This window comes from Saimiri boliviensis, chromosome 18 (assembly GCF_048565385.1).
Source record: "Saimiri boliviensis isolate mSaiBol1 chromosome 18, mSaiBol1.pri, whole genome shotgun sequence".
Taxonomy (NCBI): Eukaryota; Metazoa; Chordata; class Mammalia; order Primates; family Cebidae; genus Saimiri; species Saimiri boliviensis.
The window spans coordinates 42,994,668-43,012,565 of NC_133466.1; the positions used below are offsets into that span (position 1 = coordinate 42,994,668).

General features: G+C 45.3%; 1 protein-coding gene across 8 annotated transcripts in view; it reads right to left on the minus strand.

The window, feature by feature from the left end:
• Positions 1 to 17,898, minus strand: part of RIOX2 (ribosomal oxygenase 2) — a 71,025-nt gene that overhangs the window by 43,072 nt on the left and 10,055 nt on the right. For 6 of the 8 annotated variants that reach the window (XM_074389188.1, XM_074389187.1, XM_039480488.2 and 3 more), the window contains exons 3-7: positions 13,423 to 13,542; positions 10,893 to 11,021; positions 6,910 to 7,013; positions 2,419 to 2,521; positions 1,495 to 1,666 (exon numbers count right to left, since the gene is read on the minus strand). In XM_074389188.1, coding sequence (XP_074245289.1) covers positions 1,495 to 1,666; positions 2,419 to 2,521; positions 6,910 to 7,013; positions 10,893 to 11,021; positions 13,423 to 13,542 — 628 coding nt within the window. The remainder of the gene's footprint in view (positions 1 to 1,494; positions 1,667 to 2,418; positions 2,522 to 6,909; positions 7,014 to 10,892; positions 11,022 to 13,422; positions 13,543 to 17,898) is intronic. The other 2 variants (XM_074389185.1, XM_074389186.1) reach the window with 1 other exon arrangement.

The following is a 17,898-nucleotide window of genomic DNA, read 5'->3' on the forward strand; positions in this document are numbered from 1 at the left end:
AAAAGAAGAACTATTCCCTTCACTCAACCCTGAGAACCCACAGCAGCCAAAAAGCCGGTCTGGCAGGTCCCAGCTAGGTCTTGGTGCTGTCCTGGTAAACATAGGCAATTCCATAGAATACTAACATCAGGGATCACTCTGTGACCATCATAGGTCAAGACAAAACACCACCACTCCATACATACTCACGTCTGAACTCGGGCAAGGTAAGAACATATTCCAAACCACAACACTGACCAAGCATCCCCCTAGTCTGGCTAATGAATGGCTGCTTCGGCTTTACCACTGGTAACTTCAGCCTCATACCCTGCTCCTGCCTACCACATAACGTTTAGGAGACTTCATCACAGAATCCTTCCGTTTTCTGACATCAGTCCAGAGCAAAGCCCTGCTTCCTTGAACCCTCTCCAATGCCACCTAACTTACGCCTAAGTCCTGTCAATGTTTTCCAGCACCGTTTCCTGAGATGCCCTGTGGTCCCCAACGGTATGTGGTCTTCCCACTGCAGCAAGTCAATACGTCCGACTGTTGTCTGATTTCAGGAGTACACTCTTGGTGATCTTTGCTATAGGACATTGACATATCCATCTGGAAGTCATCAATGACACCCAGAAGTATGTTTTATCATGTGCAGCCTAAACCTAATTTGTCATAAATTAGGCACCTGTAACTTGGAGAAGGTTGATGATAATCTTGGCCGTTTCTTGAATCTCACTGGCTGATGGTAACCATTTTACCCACGCTATGATTGGGATGTTTGTCCAAATCTCATGTTCGCATTTGATCCCCAGTGTGGGGTGCAGCCTAAGGGGAGGTGTTTGGGTCACACTGCAGGAAGCAGATCCCTCATGAAGAGATAAGTTCCCTCGGGTGGGGGTCAGTGAGTGAATTCTTGCTCCACTAGTTCCCACGAGAGCTGGGGTTAAAAAGGGCCTGGCATTCTCCTCGCTCTTGCTTCCTCTCTCACCACGTGTTGGGGAAATGCCGGCTCCCTTTCCCCCTCAACTGTGAGTAGCCTGAGGTTTTCTCCAAACGCAGATGCCAGTACCATGCTTCTTGTACAGCCTGCAGAACCATGAACCAAACAAACTTCTATATAAATTACCCAGCCTCAGGTATTCCTTTAAGCCACACAAACACCCATCCCTGACTTAATTCCAACAAGGTTATTTTGATGTTCAAATTTGTAAAATTTCTCAAAGACTACGAATACCACAGTACCTACAAATAGACGCATTTCTCACCCAAAAGGACAGGGCTCTTATTTCCCATCATGCTGGAATACAAGTTCTCTGCAAATGACTTCTAAGAGGCAGGGTGCTACAGGATGAGGGCAGCACATCCCGCCCGGCCGTATTTACTAAGGATGGATAGGTCCGCATTAACACAAAAGCACTTCACACTTTCCATCTGTTCAAAGACAAGCCTACCTAGAAAAACCTCAAACCTCCCACGTTAGCCTCTGACCACCCATAAGAAAGCAGCAAGCTCCACCTGGTGTTGACAGCTCAGCTCCATCTCCCGCAGAGTACGGGGGCAGCCTGTGCATAGTAAAATCCTTCTTCATGTCTGAGGAAAGCAGTGCTTTGGTGCCCTCCAGCCGGTCTGCAAGCATCCTCAGGAAGCCACTTAATTGTCTTGTTGCAACAGCTGTGGATTCCACCTGCTGGAAACACAGAGGTGAGTCCTGGCCCAGATGCCCAGCAGAACTCACTGCCCAGCTCGGTCTCCACAGTAGGCTGCAAAACTGCCAACCAGCTGGTATAGACATTAACACATGTCACTCCAAAGCGGAAGAGGCAACCTGAGCCCCTAAGAATCTCTCATCATTTCCTTATAAACGCTGTTCATTCTAAGCTGCCTATTGTTTGCAAAACATTTTCAGAATTTTGCCTAGAAATAGAGATCCTTGGAAATATGGTACAGCCTGAGCCCTGCCTTTTGGGAAACGAGTCACTGTCCTAAGATGAACGCTTCTGACAGAGAAAGCAACCTTCGCTGGACTCAGCACTCATCCACTCATCTCGAAACTAATCAAATAGCATTCCCGTTTCAAAATGTCATGAAAGAACAGGAAAGCCGACATATACGCCGAGGCCAGGATCTCCAGTACGGTGGGTCTCTCTTAACGAGTCATCTTACGGGTGCTAAATCTACAGTTCTCCTGGCTGTACTAGTCATTCAACCAACATTCTCACGCTGCCTGCTGCTGCCGCTGTGAAACACAGAGCTACCCATACAGCATCACAGTTCTTCTGATCACACGGGACTCCGTTCATTCTCCAAGTCACACAGCTCAGCAGCAGCACAGGAGACAAGCCTGGCTCATGTGGGAAGAAGTCTCCTGGGGTCCTTAAGGTAGGACTTCAGCTGGCCTGGGCTGCAGCTACCATCCTTCATTCCTACCTGTCTACTCACCAGGAGCAGCTGCCGGGGTATGCCAGCCCGTAACTCCACGCCTTCCTTTGCGGTATCGAATACAAGCCCTGGGATGGTATCCAAAAGGAAGTCTCCCCATGAACTAGGATATGCACCAAGGGGGGGGAAAAAAAGGCCGAAACCGTGAACACATACAAAATATACATAAAATACTCATTACTAGTCAAGCCAAGAGCTACAAATTGGATGACGGCTTCCCTGTTCAGGCATTTCTGAGTTCCATTCATTGGACGTTACTCAGCATGGAAATCTAAGACCTTCATCAACCCCCCTGCTTCGTCCCTCCCCAGTCCAGACACTCGCTTGCAAAGTTAAGCGGGCAGCTAGGCTTCAATACGGATTTCTCTTAAAAGTTCTCAGAAAAATCATCATAGACTTCGTAAAACGGGAAGTTCAACGAACCCAATTTTTAACAACGGTGTCTATGAGGGAAGATTTGCACGAAATTTACACAGTCGTTATAGGACCTAAAACCACATTTTATATGCAATAAATGTAACAGAAAGTTAGGGTAACAGCAAGATCTCTGGACTGCGTAATTATTTGAACCCTTGTATGTTACGTTTTCCTTGTCACAACAAGGGATGCTACTCCTGAATATCTACCATCAATAATTCTAAAACAATTATTTCTAGCAATGGTTTTACCAGGGGATAGAAGCCAGTGACTAAAAATGACATCTAGGGACCAGCATCCCTATTCAATGACCTTTGCTTTCTCTGGGGTATCTGGAATTGGCTCATTCCCAAGTGTGTGCCGGTTAGAAGCAACACTCTCTGTGGGGAGGCTCTCTTTAAACATTTCTTAGCTATTTAAAATTTTCCTGTGTCACCAGCAGATTTCAGGAATAGGAGGGAGCCAACACCAGTTTGCCGGCTAGTGGAAAGTGGAAATTCACAGTATGACTTTGACCTCTCACTCACTAAGCAAAATTAACACTGTTATGCTTCCCTCCCAGAAAAGTTGCAAAGAAGGACAAAAACCACGTGAGAGACACTTTTCCCAAGACATCTACTACCTGGCGGCCTCACTGCTTTGTGACTTAATGTTATATCCAACCCTGCATATTTTATTGAGTCTTAACCTGGAGGGCACATGCAGCTCTGTCAGCAGCATAAAATACGTACTTCCTCTGCAGGGTTATGTGGGTGGAAGTCAGACAGCAACAGCTCATGGAAGACTTGAGTAGAAGTTAAATAGTGCTCTTCTGGCCAGGCGCGGTGGCTCCCACCTGTAATCCCAGCACTTTGGGAGGCCAAGGTGGGTAGATCACGAGGTCGGGAGGTCAAGACCAGCCTGGCCAAGATGGTGAAACCTGTCTCTACTAAAAATATAAAAATTAGCCAGGTGTGGTGGCATATGCCTCTAATTCCAGCGACTCAGGAGGCTGAACCAAAGAATTGCTTAAACCTGGGAGGCAGAGGTTGCAGTGAACTGAAATCGTGCCACTGCATTCCAGCCTGGGTGATGGAGCGAGCCTCTGGCTCAAAAAAAAAAAAAAAAAAAAAGTACTCTTCTAAGAATCAGAATAGATACTGGGACTTCCCAAAATTTAGGAATATCTCTAAGGGTTCACTTTGGTAAAACAACCAAATCGATGACACACGGCAAGTCCCCAAAACACCCCAATGATGCTACCCTGACAGGTTTTAGGAGAGGCCCCAAATCTTCACCTTTCTGTGGTACCTGAAGGAGCACTAGGCTCAAAGCACAGGATCATTTCTGGGGGGCAATGATCCTCAAGTCATATCCTCCCATTCTAGCTCCAGCATCACTGACCAAGACACAGGTCAAAATCCAGCCTAGATACATTGATCATGGTGACCACCCAAAGCCCTAAGCAGGAAACATCTATATTTAGAAAGCTCTTCCCCAGCCCCAGCTGAATGGAGAAGAAATGGATAGGCCCCAGGGGCAGCCAGCCAGTCCTTCACTCTTGGGATTGGGAAACAGACAGTCAGGTCCTTAGCAGAAGCAAAAACTAATAGGGTCAGTGAGACAGAGGGAGGTCCGAGCAGTAGCTGGTGATGGCTCTGTGTTAAGAGTAAACAGAAGCTGAAGAAGGAATAGGAGGGAGCAAAACACCAGTCACTAGAAAACCAGTTGGTGGCAGCAAGAGAAATGGAAAAGAGAATTACAGAGAGAGAATAGCTGAGGAGCATTAACAACGGGACGCCAGCAGATGCACGGATGTTCACAGGGCCAAACTATGTGGTCCAGAGCTGCTCTGAATCCAGAATGGACTTCTGATTCCAGCCTCTCTGCAGCCTGGCAATTCCACAGTTTCTAGGATTTACTCCCTCCGATGCCCTTGCTCTTCTTGTGCTGGCTTTGGTGACTGTCTGTCCGTTAAGATGCAAGGAATCTACCTAGCTACAGTGATGAGGGCATTCATGGAAGCCTGATACAAGCTTGGGCCTTTTACTTGTGGGCAAAGATAGCACCAAACTCAGGCCAGGCCTCGGCTAGTTCTTCCAGTGTCTTTTAAACACCGAGGTGAAATTCACACCGAAAAGTCCGATGAAGAAACGGAGGTATGCCTACTAACTTGTTCTGCAAGTTCTGGCCTTGACGGTAAGAGAGGACTTGCTGTCCCTTAGACCTAGAGTGTCCTCTCCTCCGCGGATCTGCTGACCCACCCCTACTTACTCATCCTTTAAGACTCACTCAGCATTGGTGTCAAGTCATTTCTGAAGCCTTCTCTACCGTCCCTACTTAGCCAAATACATTCCTCTATGCTCTAAGGCTTCTCCGCAAACCTACCACAGAATGTATCACACTATCTCTTCTCTCACAACCACTTCCAAAGTATAAGCTCTCTCAAAGCCCCTTCAATTCAATCCTCGAACTCCCAGCAACAAACACAATGTCTAGTACGTATTTGCCTAATGCAAGAGTTCATGACTAGTATTCTTTTCTCCTGAGACAGTATCTCTGTTGCTGAGCCTGGAGTGCAGTGGCATGATCTGGGCTCAGTGCAACCTCCACCCGCCGTGTTCAAGCAATTCTTTTGCCTCAACCTTCCGAGTAGCTAAGATTACAGATGCACGCCACCACTTCTGGCTAATTTTTGTATTTTTGGTAGAAATGGGGGTTCGCCATGTTGGCCAGGCTGGTCTCAAACTTCTGACCTCAAGCAATCCGCCTGCCTTGGCCTCCCACCATGCTAGGATTACACACGTGAGCCACCACGCCTGGCCATGAGTAGTCGTTTTAAACATGATTTGGACCAGCAAGGCTGCTGCTTTGGGGAAGCACCGCCACCCAGTGAGGAGGCGCTAGCTGAAATGAAACATGAAGTGCGGTCAGCATGTGCATTTCAGTTCCGCTCTTCCAGACTGCCTGGCCTCCTTTAATTTCACCGACTGTAAAAAGAGAAACCCTTAAGAGACCAAGAGATTTCCATGGGCAGAATTTCTGTTGGAATGAAAATGTTTTAGAAATGGACAGTGGTGGCCAGGTGCGGTGGCTCAAGCCTGTAATCCCAGCACTTTGGGAGGCCGAGGCGGGTGGATCACGAGGTCAAGAGATCGAGACCATCCTGGTCAACATGGTGAAACCCCGTCTCTACTAAAAATACAAAAAATCAGCTGGGCATGGTGGCGCGTGCCTGTAATCCCAGCTACTCAGGAGGCTGAGGCAGGAGAATTGCCTGAACCCAGGAGGTGGAGGTTGCGGTGAGCCGAGATCGCGCCATTGCACTCCAGCCTGGGTAACAAGAGCTAAACTCTGTCTCAAAAAAAAAAAAAAAAAAAGAAATGAACAGTGGTGATGGTTGCACAAGAGCGTGAATGTAATTAATGTCAAACTATGTATGCTTCAAAATGTTTAAAAATGGCGTATTTTCAAGGTGGGTGGATCACAAGGTCAAGAGATCGAGACCATCCTGGTCAACACGGTGAAACCCCGTCTCTACTAAAAATACAAAAAAAAATTAGGTGGGCACGTGCCTGTAATCCCAGCTACTCAGGAGGCTGAGGCAGGAGAATTGCCTGAACCCAGGAGGCGGAGGTTACGGTGAGCCGAGATCGCGCCATTGCACTCCAACCTGGGTAACAAGAGCGAAACTCCGTCTCCAAAAAAAAAAAAAAAAAAAAAAATGGCGTATTTTATGTTATATATATTTTATCATATTTAAACAAAAGAGGAAGTCCGACCCCAGCCTGGCATCACTGACACACTGACACACCCACAGCTAGTCACTTTGTTTCCAAACTATAGGACTCTCTATTTGGGCAATGCCTCATGTCCTACATAGAGTCAGGTTCATGATGTCCCCAGGAGCAAGTCTGGAGGGGCCAGTCACACACATGGGATATTAAAGGAATGTGGAAGCCAGCAAAGGACACAGAAACCCTGGGGTTTGCATGGGAAGCAGGGGCCGACTCCCTCCTGTCCCTCGTGAACATGGCTGCTGTGGGCCAGGACTCGGAGCCGCCCTTGCACGTGCGGCCCGGAGCCAGTGCTTACTTGTTCTGGTAGGTGCTGATGGTCACGTGCGTCGAGTGGGCCAGCCCCGCAGGAGTGTCCGCCTGATGAATGGTTCCTCTGGGGAAGTACAACAGATCACCTGGCTAAAGGAAGGAACAGGCAAGGGGAGAGAAGTGGGTAACGAGTATTCCCTGTCAGTCCTCTTTATTTCAAGGAGATACGTATGGACTCTGCGTCTCAGTTCTCCATCCTAGAAACTGCCATCTAGTCTGTATGCTGGGCTCACGTGTCTGTGTCCGTGAGCCTGTCACTGTGAACCACAATCCACGAGAGGCTCAGTGCCGGAAGTCACTTTCTTTTCCTTCTCGAGCTGAGACCAGACTCACCTGAAGCCACCCCGCCCTGACGTAGGGGTCAAGGAAGGTGACGGCCTGTGTCTGGGGAGCCCGCGTCCTCCCGCTTGCACGCTTCAGTGGTTGAGAGTAGGAGCTTTCCTTTAGAGTCACACAGACACTGCCGCTCACTGGCCGCTCATCTGGCAACGGACTTACCTGCCCCAAACCTCAGTTTCTTCATATGTAAAATGAAGGTCATAGCCCCAGACCTCACAGGATTAGCTTGAGGATTAGAGATGCTGCTTCCAAAGCTCTTAGGGCAATGATGGGCATGTGACTGAACTGTATTATTTTACCTGCCAGTCCCCCACCTTCTGATAATTTCTGAGTACTTCTAGGTAGGGTCTGTATTTGCCCATCTTGCCTTCCCCAGAACCTAGCACCTAGCAAAGCACCTAGCACTCAACACAGGCTCAATGAATGTTGGGATGAATGGGTGAAAAACTATACAATCCTTATTTAAACTAAAAATCAGATGTAATCAAAGATCCATCATTTTCTCGGGCAGCTGAATCTCCTCCACCCTATTCCAAGTGAGTGGATTAAAACATTCTCCCTAAATTACTCCTGCCCGGAGCTACCTGCTTCGTAATCCCCCTAAAGCCAAAACATTCCATACAGCGGCTACCCACAGAGAAAAGAGGGAATCTTGAGGGTAGCTCATCTTCTCTCTGCAGCTACAAGCAGCAGTCTAGTGCAATGTTTAAGACCATGAGCCCTGGCGAAAGAGCTCAAGAAACATCAACTTTTAAAAAATGTTTAAGATTCTCCTCAAAGCAAGACTATATCATGATATATATTCATAAAAGCTATCCTGGTTGCAAATTTCCTCTGAATGCCGGCAAACTGACAGTACTTCAAGTGATAATTATAACTATCACTTACTGAGTGTGTCTGTGCCAGCCCGAGTGACACTCTCACATATACAGTCACATGTCACTTAACAATGGGGTTATGTTCTGAGAAAAGTAATTTTGTCACTGTGCAAACATCAAACTGTACTTACAAATCTAGGTAGATGGCCTGCTCCCTAGATTACATGGTATAGCCTATTGCTCCCAGGCTCCAAATCTATTCAGCACGTGACTGCACTCAATAGACAACTGTAACAACATGGTGTTTATGTACTTAAATGTACCTCAACAAGGACAAGTGAAAATACAGTATAAACAACAAAAAGTGGAACAACTACATAGGACTGGAATTCACTCTGGGCGAGTCCGTCAGTGATGGTATATGAATGTGGAAGCCGAGGGACCCACTGTACATTTTTATACGACTAGCAGAGAAGTAGGGCTGTTTACACCAGCATCACCATAAACACGTGAGTAATGAGTAGCACTACAACGTTTTACAATGGCCACGATAATGCTACGTGATAGGAATTTTTCAGTTTCATTATGACCTTATGGGAGAACTGTCACATCCACAGTCTGTTGTTGACTAAAATGTCAAGTGGCACATGGCTGTGTTTCATTCATTTCATACACACGTGCCCCGCCATCCTGGCTGAAGAGGCAAGTAAACATTCTCCCCTGCAGCCTTCTGAAAGAATGCGGTACAGCCACCCGAGTGAGACCCTTTAGACTCCTGACCTCCAGAGGCATAAGATAATGAATTTATGTTGTTTTAAACCACTGAGTTTGTGGTCATTTGACAAGTAGCAATGGCAAAACTAAGACAGACATACAGATATTTCCTCTAAAGAATTTTATTTTAAAGGAGGCACCAAAATAATATGGTTCAACCCTCATAGCCTGCAAGGTAAATATCATGATCTCCATTTTAATAAAGAGGAAACTGGGACTGGGATGAATGACTTGACCAAAGACATGTGGCTAAGAAGTGGTTGAATCCAAACTCAGATCTGTCAGATCCCTGAGCCACAGAGCGGAGCTTCCATCACAGGAGTGATCTCATCCTGAGAGCCTGGGTCTGCAGATGACCTGCACAGGACGCCACCGGTGTAAAGGAAAGAGGCAGATAAGGGCTCCGGGATCCCCACCGTCACTCTCCCATGCCCACCACCGCCCTGCCCTCCGCCACAGCCACGAAGTCCATTTCATCTTTGGGCACTGAAACAAGATTTCGCTCAAGAGGCCCGCTGGGTACAAGCTCACACGTGCATACCCATACACACTTCAACAACCCTGCACAACACGGTCTTTCTCCTTCCAGGAGATTCAGGGCGTCTCTTATGAACTATGTGTCCACGGAGTATTTAGTGGGCGTGGCAACAATATGAAGAGTCCACATCCTGTACACTTAAAGGCCACCGTGAAGCCTGACCTTCTCCGGCAGAGCAAGTAGCCAGCTCATCAGCCTGAGTATCTCGGCCCTGACCTCCGAGACCATACATGGCTTAGTCTTTAAAGATAACCAACCATGAATCTCTACAAACCAACAAAAGCAGAAGCTGGCAGACTCTGTGAAGAGCCAAACGTAAAAACAACACATAATTTTGGTTTGTGGGCCATGTGATCTCTGTGGCAACCAGTCCGCTCAGCTGGGGTAGCATCAACACAGTACGTTAAAGAATGGGAGTGGCTGTGTTCCAATAAACTATTTACAAAAACAGGCAGCAGGCCAGATTTTCTGGCCCATGGGCCATAGTTTCATGACCACTGACTAAAAGTATAAAAACCAGTAAGGTTACCTTTACTGTTGTTTATTTGAGTCTCCGATAATACAGTCACCCACCTTAAAAAGCGAGTTTGCTTCCCTTGGTTACTAGGAAGCAGGCAAGGATTTTAAAATCCAAAAACACACAAAGCATTGAGTAAGAAACAGACTAATTACAACTTTGAGACACAAGAAAAACAATAAGTATATGCAGATGTGTTGGGTTGGTAGATTCTTTAGAATGGTTGAAAATAACTATTGTTTTATTGCTAAAGGAAATTAAATTACATGTTTTAAGAAAGAATATAAGATTGAATTACGAAACTACTCCTATCCCCCTACGGTTTTCCTCGACGACCTCTCCCACCGGGGATTGGCTACGTTCCCATCGAGGTTCACTGCTCAAAGACAGATTTTCTCAGCAGCAAGATGTCAAGGAACTTGCACATGATCAAGCCACCAGAATCCCCGAAGAAGGAATCCTCAGAGCCTTCCTGATTACTACTGTTCTGATAACTGTATGTGGCCAGGTACAGAGACAGTCTGCCATATAACCAGAATAAAAATAAGTCACACTGGAATTTGAATAACTACAAAACTAAGGGATCCATGGCTATGTTCTGCCTAAGCAACTTCCAGCCCTGTGCTGACCATCGTCTTTGGTGTGGAGAAGCTGCCCAAGGCCAGCATTTCCATTTCTCCTCTAGAGTCAGTGGTTCACTGAATTCTCTTTCTTCCTGTTGAACTTGAACTGTACATGAAGACAGCTTATTTGGGAAGTGAACTTAATACTTCCTTAGCTCACTTCTCCAAGTGCAAACCAAGACACCTTCAGAAATTGCATGTGCTGGCTGATGGCAATGAGAGCCACCCTGCCCTGAGACCCGGGGACACATTCCCACGGGGACCATCACACGAACTCCAAACCTTGAGCCTGAACTTGTCTTAGCAACAGAGAAAACCACGATCCTCCCACATGAGGTGCCCACAATGACCACCACATACCTTCAGTGTAAACTCATGCGTCGGCCTGCCGATCCTTTCCTCGGCCTCCACGCTGTACTCTCGTGCCAGGGGGACGGTGGGGTGGTAGAGGCGCCAGTGTTTCTCTCCCTCCAGCTGCAGGATGAAAACCTAGAGATCCACAAGGCCCAGGAGCATCAGAGAGCTTCATGACAACTCACAAAGTGCTTCTGGAATGTTAGCCCTCTAAGGGCTCAGATGAATACTATAGGTGAACCTTGAGCAATACAGGCTTTTTTTTTCTTTTTTAAAGACAGTCTCCTTCTGCTGCCCAGGCTGGAATGCAGTGCCACAGTTACAGCTCACTGCAGCCTCTCAAACTCCTGGGCTCCAAAAATCCTCTTGCCCCAGCTGCCCGCATAGCTGGGAAGCTGGCACACACCACAGTACTCAGTTAATTTCTTTATCTTTTTTCTAGAGATGGGGTGTCACTTTGTTGCCCAGGCTGGTCTCGAACTCCTGGCTTTAAGCAACCCTCTCGCCTCGGTCTCCCAAAGTGACTGCAGGCATGAGCCACAGCGCCTGGCCTAACGACCTGGGAGTGAACTGTGCAGGTCTGCTTATATGCTGATTTTTTTCAATAAATACGGGAAAATTTGGGGGAGATTTGCAACAATTTGAAAAAAATGAAACATATCAAAAGAATTAGGAATGGCAGAAATGCATCAAATATAGAAACCTATGTAGATACTAGTCTATCATCTACTACCATAAAATACACACAAATTATAAAAGGTTAAAATTTATCAAAACTTACCCATACAAATACTTCCAGACAATACATGGCACCATTTGCAGTCAAGAAATGTAAACGAACTTAAGACGCAATATGGAATAGCTACATAAAATTAACTGTAGTACTACCATAATAATTTTGTGCTACCTCCTATTGCCATTGCATGAACTCAGGTGTGATACTCATTATCGCCACGTGAGCAGTTCCTCTCTCCAGTGCATTGGGTATCACAGTAAGAAGTGATCTCTCCCAGTTCTGGTGTATTTTTCATCACGTTTAGTGCAACACCTTAAACCTTGAATAACACCGAGGGACCCACAGGAAGAACCACTAGTACTCCTGCAAGTCCTCCTGAGAAGCAGAAAAAGGTCCTAACAGTAGAAGACAATGTTGCATCGCTTGATGTGTACTGTGGATTGCTGCCCACCATTTCAGATGGATTTAGCTTGTAAACAAATGATTGAAACTTACAGTATTGACACAGCACAGTACTGTCTTTTCTCTTTCTAGTTTTCTTAATAACTTTTCTCCAGATTACTTTATTGAAGAATGAAGTATATTACACATATAATATACACAATAGGTGTGAACCAACGTATGCTATCGGTAAGGTATCCAGCCGACAGTAGGCTACTAGTAGGTAAGTTTTGGGGGAGTCCAAAGTTGCAAGCGGATTTCTGACTGGACAAGGTGCTGGCACCACTAACCCCCAAACTGCTCAAGGGTCAACTGTACAAGGTTAGGATAAAAAATAAAAAATGAGAAATGCATGTCATTCAACACTTACATGAAAGTTGCCACTACTGGATTTTATTTTTAAAAACAGGGAATCATGAATCCTGACACTGGATATTTATTCTTTTCACTTTCTTAGAGCTTCGCTGAGTTCTTTTATATCCCACTATCTCATTCCTTTAAATCTTCTATCAGACAGCTGAAAGCCCATCATCTCCGATGGAAAAGCCAAGCTTCAGGTATTACTGAATGTCTAAATCCTGAATGTTGAAAGGGCCTGGGCAGGTAGGAAAACTTCAAGTTTTTTACTCTTTATTCAGTCAAAGATATTTCAATATTCTATTAAAAAAAAAAACATTAAAAATAACATTTTGGGAAAATGTATTGATGTCAAATTGCTACCAAAGGAGAAAAAGTGGACTTCTTACTAACAATTCTGTGTTTACACCTTATATTAGTACAAAAATAAAATTACTAAGCCAAACAGTTAAATTTTTTTTGGAAGCCACATCAGACTGAAATCAATACTTGTCAAGATGCCAATGCTTAAATGAAACCATGACCCTCATTCAAGCTGCCCCAAGATTTTCACAAATGGAAAATATAGACATAATTTTGGCAGCTACTGAAAAAGAACAAAATGAAAGCAGATGTAAGGATTGCTTGTGCCCTCACCTTATTAAAGACCATACTTTGTTAAATTAAAGGAAAAGCCAATCACACTTTTCTGTAGATATATTCAATAAATGCTTGTTTCAAAGGAATGTATGGCTGTTTAAATTAGTAAGGGTGGAAACCATCTCACCCTTTGAGACGAAGTGGGAAACCAGTTTAGTGGGATTTACTTTGGATTTACTTCTGTACAGTGTCTGGAGATACGGATTTCCTCTAAATGAAATCAGTATCTCCAGACACTGTATAGAAAGAGCAAAGACAGATCTAAGAGCTTTAGAGAATAATGTGAACTCACCCTGACAACTATCCAAAACCAGGCTAAGCAACTCATTCTTCCCAATATGGGGCAGTTTTCTCCTCTCTTACCTCAACATCGTCATAATGCGGTGGGAGGCCCTGCGATCCTGCAGGAGTTATGTACACATTCGAGCCAACCAAGGAGCCAAAGTAACACTCCAGCTTCTCCTGGATCCTCCAAAGCTCATCCTTTACAGAAAAGGAAACAGAAAGGGGGGAAGCGAAAAATGTATTAGAAATAAGAGCACGTCATTCACTTAGGAAGTCTTTAGTGCACAACTATTATACAGATGCCAGATACTGGAAATTAAGCAATGATAGAGCCAATACCCGAGACCTCAAAAATCTTCCATTCCAGGGCAGAAACGCCATAGAACAGACGTAAGCAGATAAAGGGGAGACTCAGGAGGCAGGCGCCTGGGAGTCAGGAGGATTGAAGCAGGGAAGGATCCAACCCAGCTGACATTTCTGAAAGCTCACCCTGGCTACTGTATGAAGAACACACTGTAGAAGAGTGGAGGTCAGAGAAACTAGTGAGGAAGCTTCTCAGGCAGCAGCTCTAGTGAGAAGTGACTGGGGTGGCAGGAAAGGCGTGGGACGCGCTCTGCAGTGGCACAGACAGGACGTGCTGATGGACTCAATGTAAAGCAGAGGCGTAAAAAAATACTCCTGGGTTTTTGACTTGGGCAATCAGTTCCCCCTTCCACTGAATGAGATGGGAACGACTTGCTAAAAAAAACTTTTCAGGACAAAAAGAAATTTCATATGAGGAATGTTAAGTTTGCGATGCTGAGACCATCCCCCCATGGAAACGTCTTTAAGTCAGTCAGAAGTTCTGGCAGAAACTAAGGACTGAAGATTTACACTTGCGAATTGCCTACACAAAATGGATATTTAAAGCAATGGGAACATAAATGATAACACAGAAACAAGTTACAGAGAAGGAATAACAGGCTGGGTAATGTTCCCTCTCTCCACCAGTCAACTCTTCAGAGCAGACATCAGACTGAGGGGCCTCGAAATGGCCCATATGTTCCCATGAGAGAGAAAGAAGCCTGAGTTTGCCGAGGCTGATGCGGAAGGGGAGGGGCAATCAGGCCATGTAGATATTAGCACTTTCTGCGTGCCAGGCACTGTCTCCAAGTGCTTTCCACGTACTAATTATGCAACCCTCGTGATAACCCTGCTCATAAAGAGGGTACGATCATTACTTTCAGTTTAAAGAGGGGACTATCATTATCTTCAGTTTATAGATGAGGACTCTGAGGCATGAGAACATGCAACCAGGAAAAGATGGAGTCAGGATTCAAATCCAGGCAGCATGCCTCCAGAGTCCATACCTTTCAGATCATTTATGAAAAGACAAATTACAAAGGACACCAAAGAGACTGAAGTTTTAAACATATGAAGGTACAGTGCCTGACACACACACCCTCTTACAACATATTTAAATATTGGCTGAGCAAACCAATGACCACAACTTGGGAGTCCCTTCTACCACAGGAGTGAAAGAGAATCCACTGTATTAGAAATATCAAGTAAGAAAGAACTGGGAAGAACTGGGTCAATATGAAAAAATACTCATTTTAAGACAAGGTCTTGCTCTGTCAGCCAGGCGGAAGTGCAGTGGTGTGATTACAATCACAGCTCACTGCAGCCTTGACCTCCCAAGCTTAAATGATCCTCCCACCTCAGCTTCCCAAGTAGCTGGGACTGCAGGCGCCTGTCGCTATGCCTAGCTATTTCTTTTTTCTTTTTTTTTTATAGAGATGGGGGTCTCACTTTGTTTCCAAGGCTGGTCTTAAACTCTTGGATTCAAGTGATCCTTCTGCTTTGGCCTCGGAGAGTGCTGGGATTACAGGTGTGAGCCATGGACTCAGCCAAGGACATCCTCATACAGACCACTGGGCTTCTCTATTTACAGATCTCAGACTTCCTACTTAACACAGAAAAAATAATTTAATGTTATCTGAATAGCTCCAGAGAGTTAACGGAGCTCCAAAGGAGCCTGATTTTTTCAGGGAAAGGCCAGCAGGAGCTGGTTCTGTAATTATTTTTATACAGTAACTAGAACCACTAGAAAACCAGGGCCTCTCTCTCTCTCATGGTATGAGAGGTCTTTCGGGACTGTGGAAATAGTTTTAGGGTTCCCAACTATCTGTAACTAATGAATATGCCTCTTTTCTTCTTAAAGGTTATTAAAAATGCTACCAATGGCACAATTTTTCTATTTCACCTGGACCTTTAGCTTCTGAATCTGCCAGCTGTGGCCTACTAGAAAGCGATCTGGAGCCAAACTACCTCGGATCAAGTTATAATTACAGGCAAGGTGACCTCAGTTGTTGATTTTTAAAGATAAAGATATTACCACTCACACTCAAATGCTGTGGTGAACAGCATAAAACAACTTATCACAAATCCTATTTAAATTACAGAGCAGTATAAAAGCAATACTGCTTTACTAACATTGACTCAAGCACAAACAAGGCTCCTGAAACCTGTCTTCTCCTTTACCGCAGGACTCGGTATCTGGAGAGGCCAAGGAGGGCCTGGAATAATGAAAGGGAGAAGGCAAAAGTCTCTGTCCGGGTTGGCTATGAACGCCTCTCTCCATTGACCTAAAGGAGAAGGCGGAAGTCTCTCTCCTGATTGGCTATGATCTCCTCTCTCCATTGACCTAAAGAAGGCGGAAGTCTCTCTCCTGATTGGCTATGATCTCCTCTCTCCATTGACCTAAAGGAGAAGGCGGAAGTCTCTCTCCTGATTGGCTATGATCTCCTCTCTCCATTGACCTAAAGGAGAAGGCGGAAGTCTCTCTCCTGATTGGCTATGATCTCCTCTCTCCATTGACCTAAAGGAGAAGGCGGAAGTCTCTCTCCTGATTGGCTATGATCTCCTCTCTCCATTGACCTAAAGGAGAAGGTGGAAGTCTCTCTCCTGATTGGCTATGACCGCCTCTCTCCATTGACCTAAAGGAGAAGGTGGAAGTCTCTGTCCGGGTTGGCTATGAACGCCTCTCTCCATTGACCTAAAGGAGAAGGCGGAAGTCTCTCTCCTGATTGGCTATGATCTCCTCTCTCCATTGACCTAAAGGAGAAGGCGGAAGTCTCTCTCCGGGTTGACTATGACCGCCTCTCTCCATTAACCTAAAGGAGAAGGCGGAAGTCTCTCTCCTGATTGGCTATGATCTCCTCTCTCCATTGACCTAAAGGAGAAGGCGGAAGTCTCTCTCCAGGTTGGCTATGATCTCCTCTCTCCATTGACCTAAAGGAGAAGGCGGAAGTCTCTCTCCAGGTTGGCTATGATCTCCTCTCTCCATTGACCTAAAGGAGAAGGCAGAAGTCTCTCTCCTGGTTGGCTATGACCGCCTCTCTCCATTAACCTAAAGGAGAAGGTGGCAGTCTCTCTCCTGGTTGACTATGATCTCCTCTCTCCATTGACATAAAGGAGAAGGTGGCAGTCTCTCTCCTGGTTGGCTATGACTGCCTCTCTTCATTGACTTACCCCTCAGAATCAAAACTCAAGGCCATGGTTAAAACAGAAGCCCATGTATATGCCTAATGAAAGGCAGAAGCAAATGTACAAAAAGCCCTACTAAATTTCAGTTTTTACATCTTTCAAAGTATGGTAGGAAAATGCGTTACATTTGGAGTCAGAAACCCTTATCAGCTTGGAATAGCTATGGAAAGGTCACATCAGTAAACTCCAGTTTTTTCACATAGAAAATGGAGTCTACGGCTAGCCACAGTGGCTCACACATGTAATCCCAGCACTTTAGGAGGCTGAGGTGAGCAGATCACAAAGTCAGAAGTTCAAGACCAGCCTGGCCAATATGGTCATACCCCATCTCCACTAAAAAATTTAAAAAATTAGCTGGGCATGGTAGCATGTGCCTGTAGTCCCGGCTACTCAGGAGGCTGAGGCAGGAAAACTGCTTGAACCCAGGAGGTGGAGGTTGTAGTGAGCCAAGATCGTGCCACTGCATTCCAGCCTAAGCCACAGAGCAAGACTGTCAGTCTCAAAAAAAGAAAAGAAAAGAAAAAGAAAATGGAGTCCCCAAAAGCTGCCCAATTTCAAATACCGATTAGAAAGTTCAAAAGTTAAAATATGGCCGAGCACGGTGGCCATATTGGATTCAGTTAGATTCAATATGGCCTTGGGAGGCCGAAGTGGGTGGATCACCTGAGGTCAGGAGTTCAAGACCAGCCTGGCCATTATGGTGAAACCCCATCTTTAAAAAAAAAAAAAAATAATAATAATAATAATTAGTTAAAATATATACAATTATTTGGTAAACTCTAGTCTGCTAAGCCAAATGCAAATAATTGTAATAATTCTCTCACCAGAACTGTTAATATATAGATTACCCAAAGCAAATGAAAACAACTTATTATGCCTCCCTGGTTACCTCCTTATTCATTTTTAAACTAACTATACTAATAAGCTGTGCACAGTCTGAGACCCAATGAACAAAGAGCTGCATTCACTCTAACAGTCTCTCAACCTGGCCAGGGATAAACTGCCTCTAGACTTTCTCTATTCTGA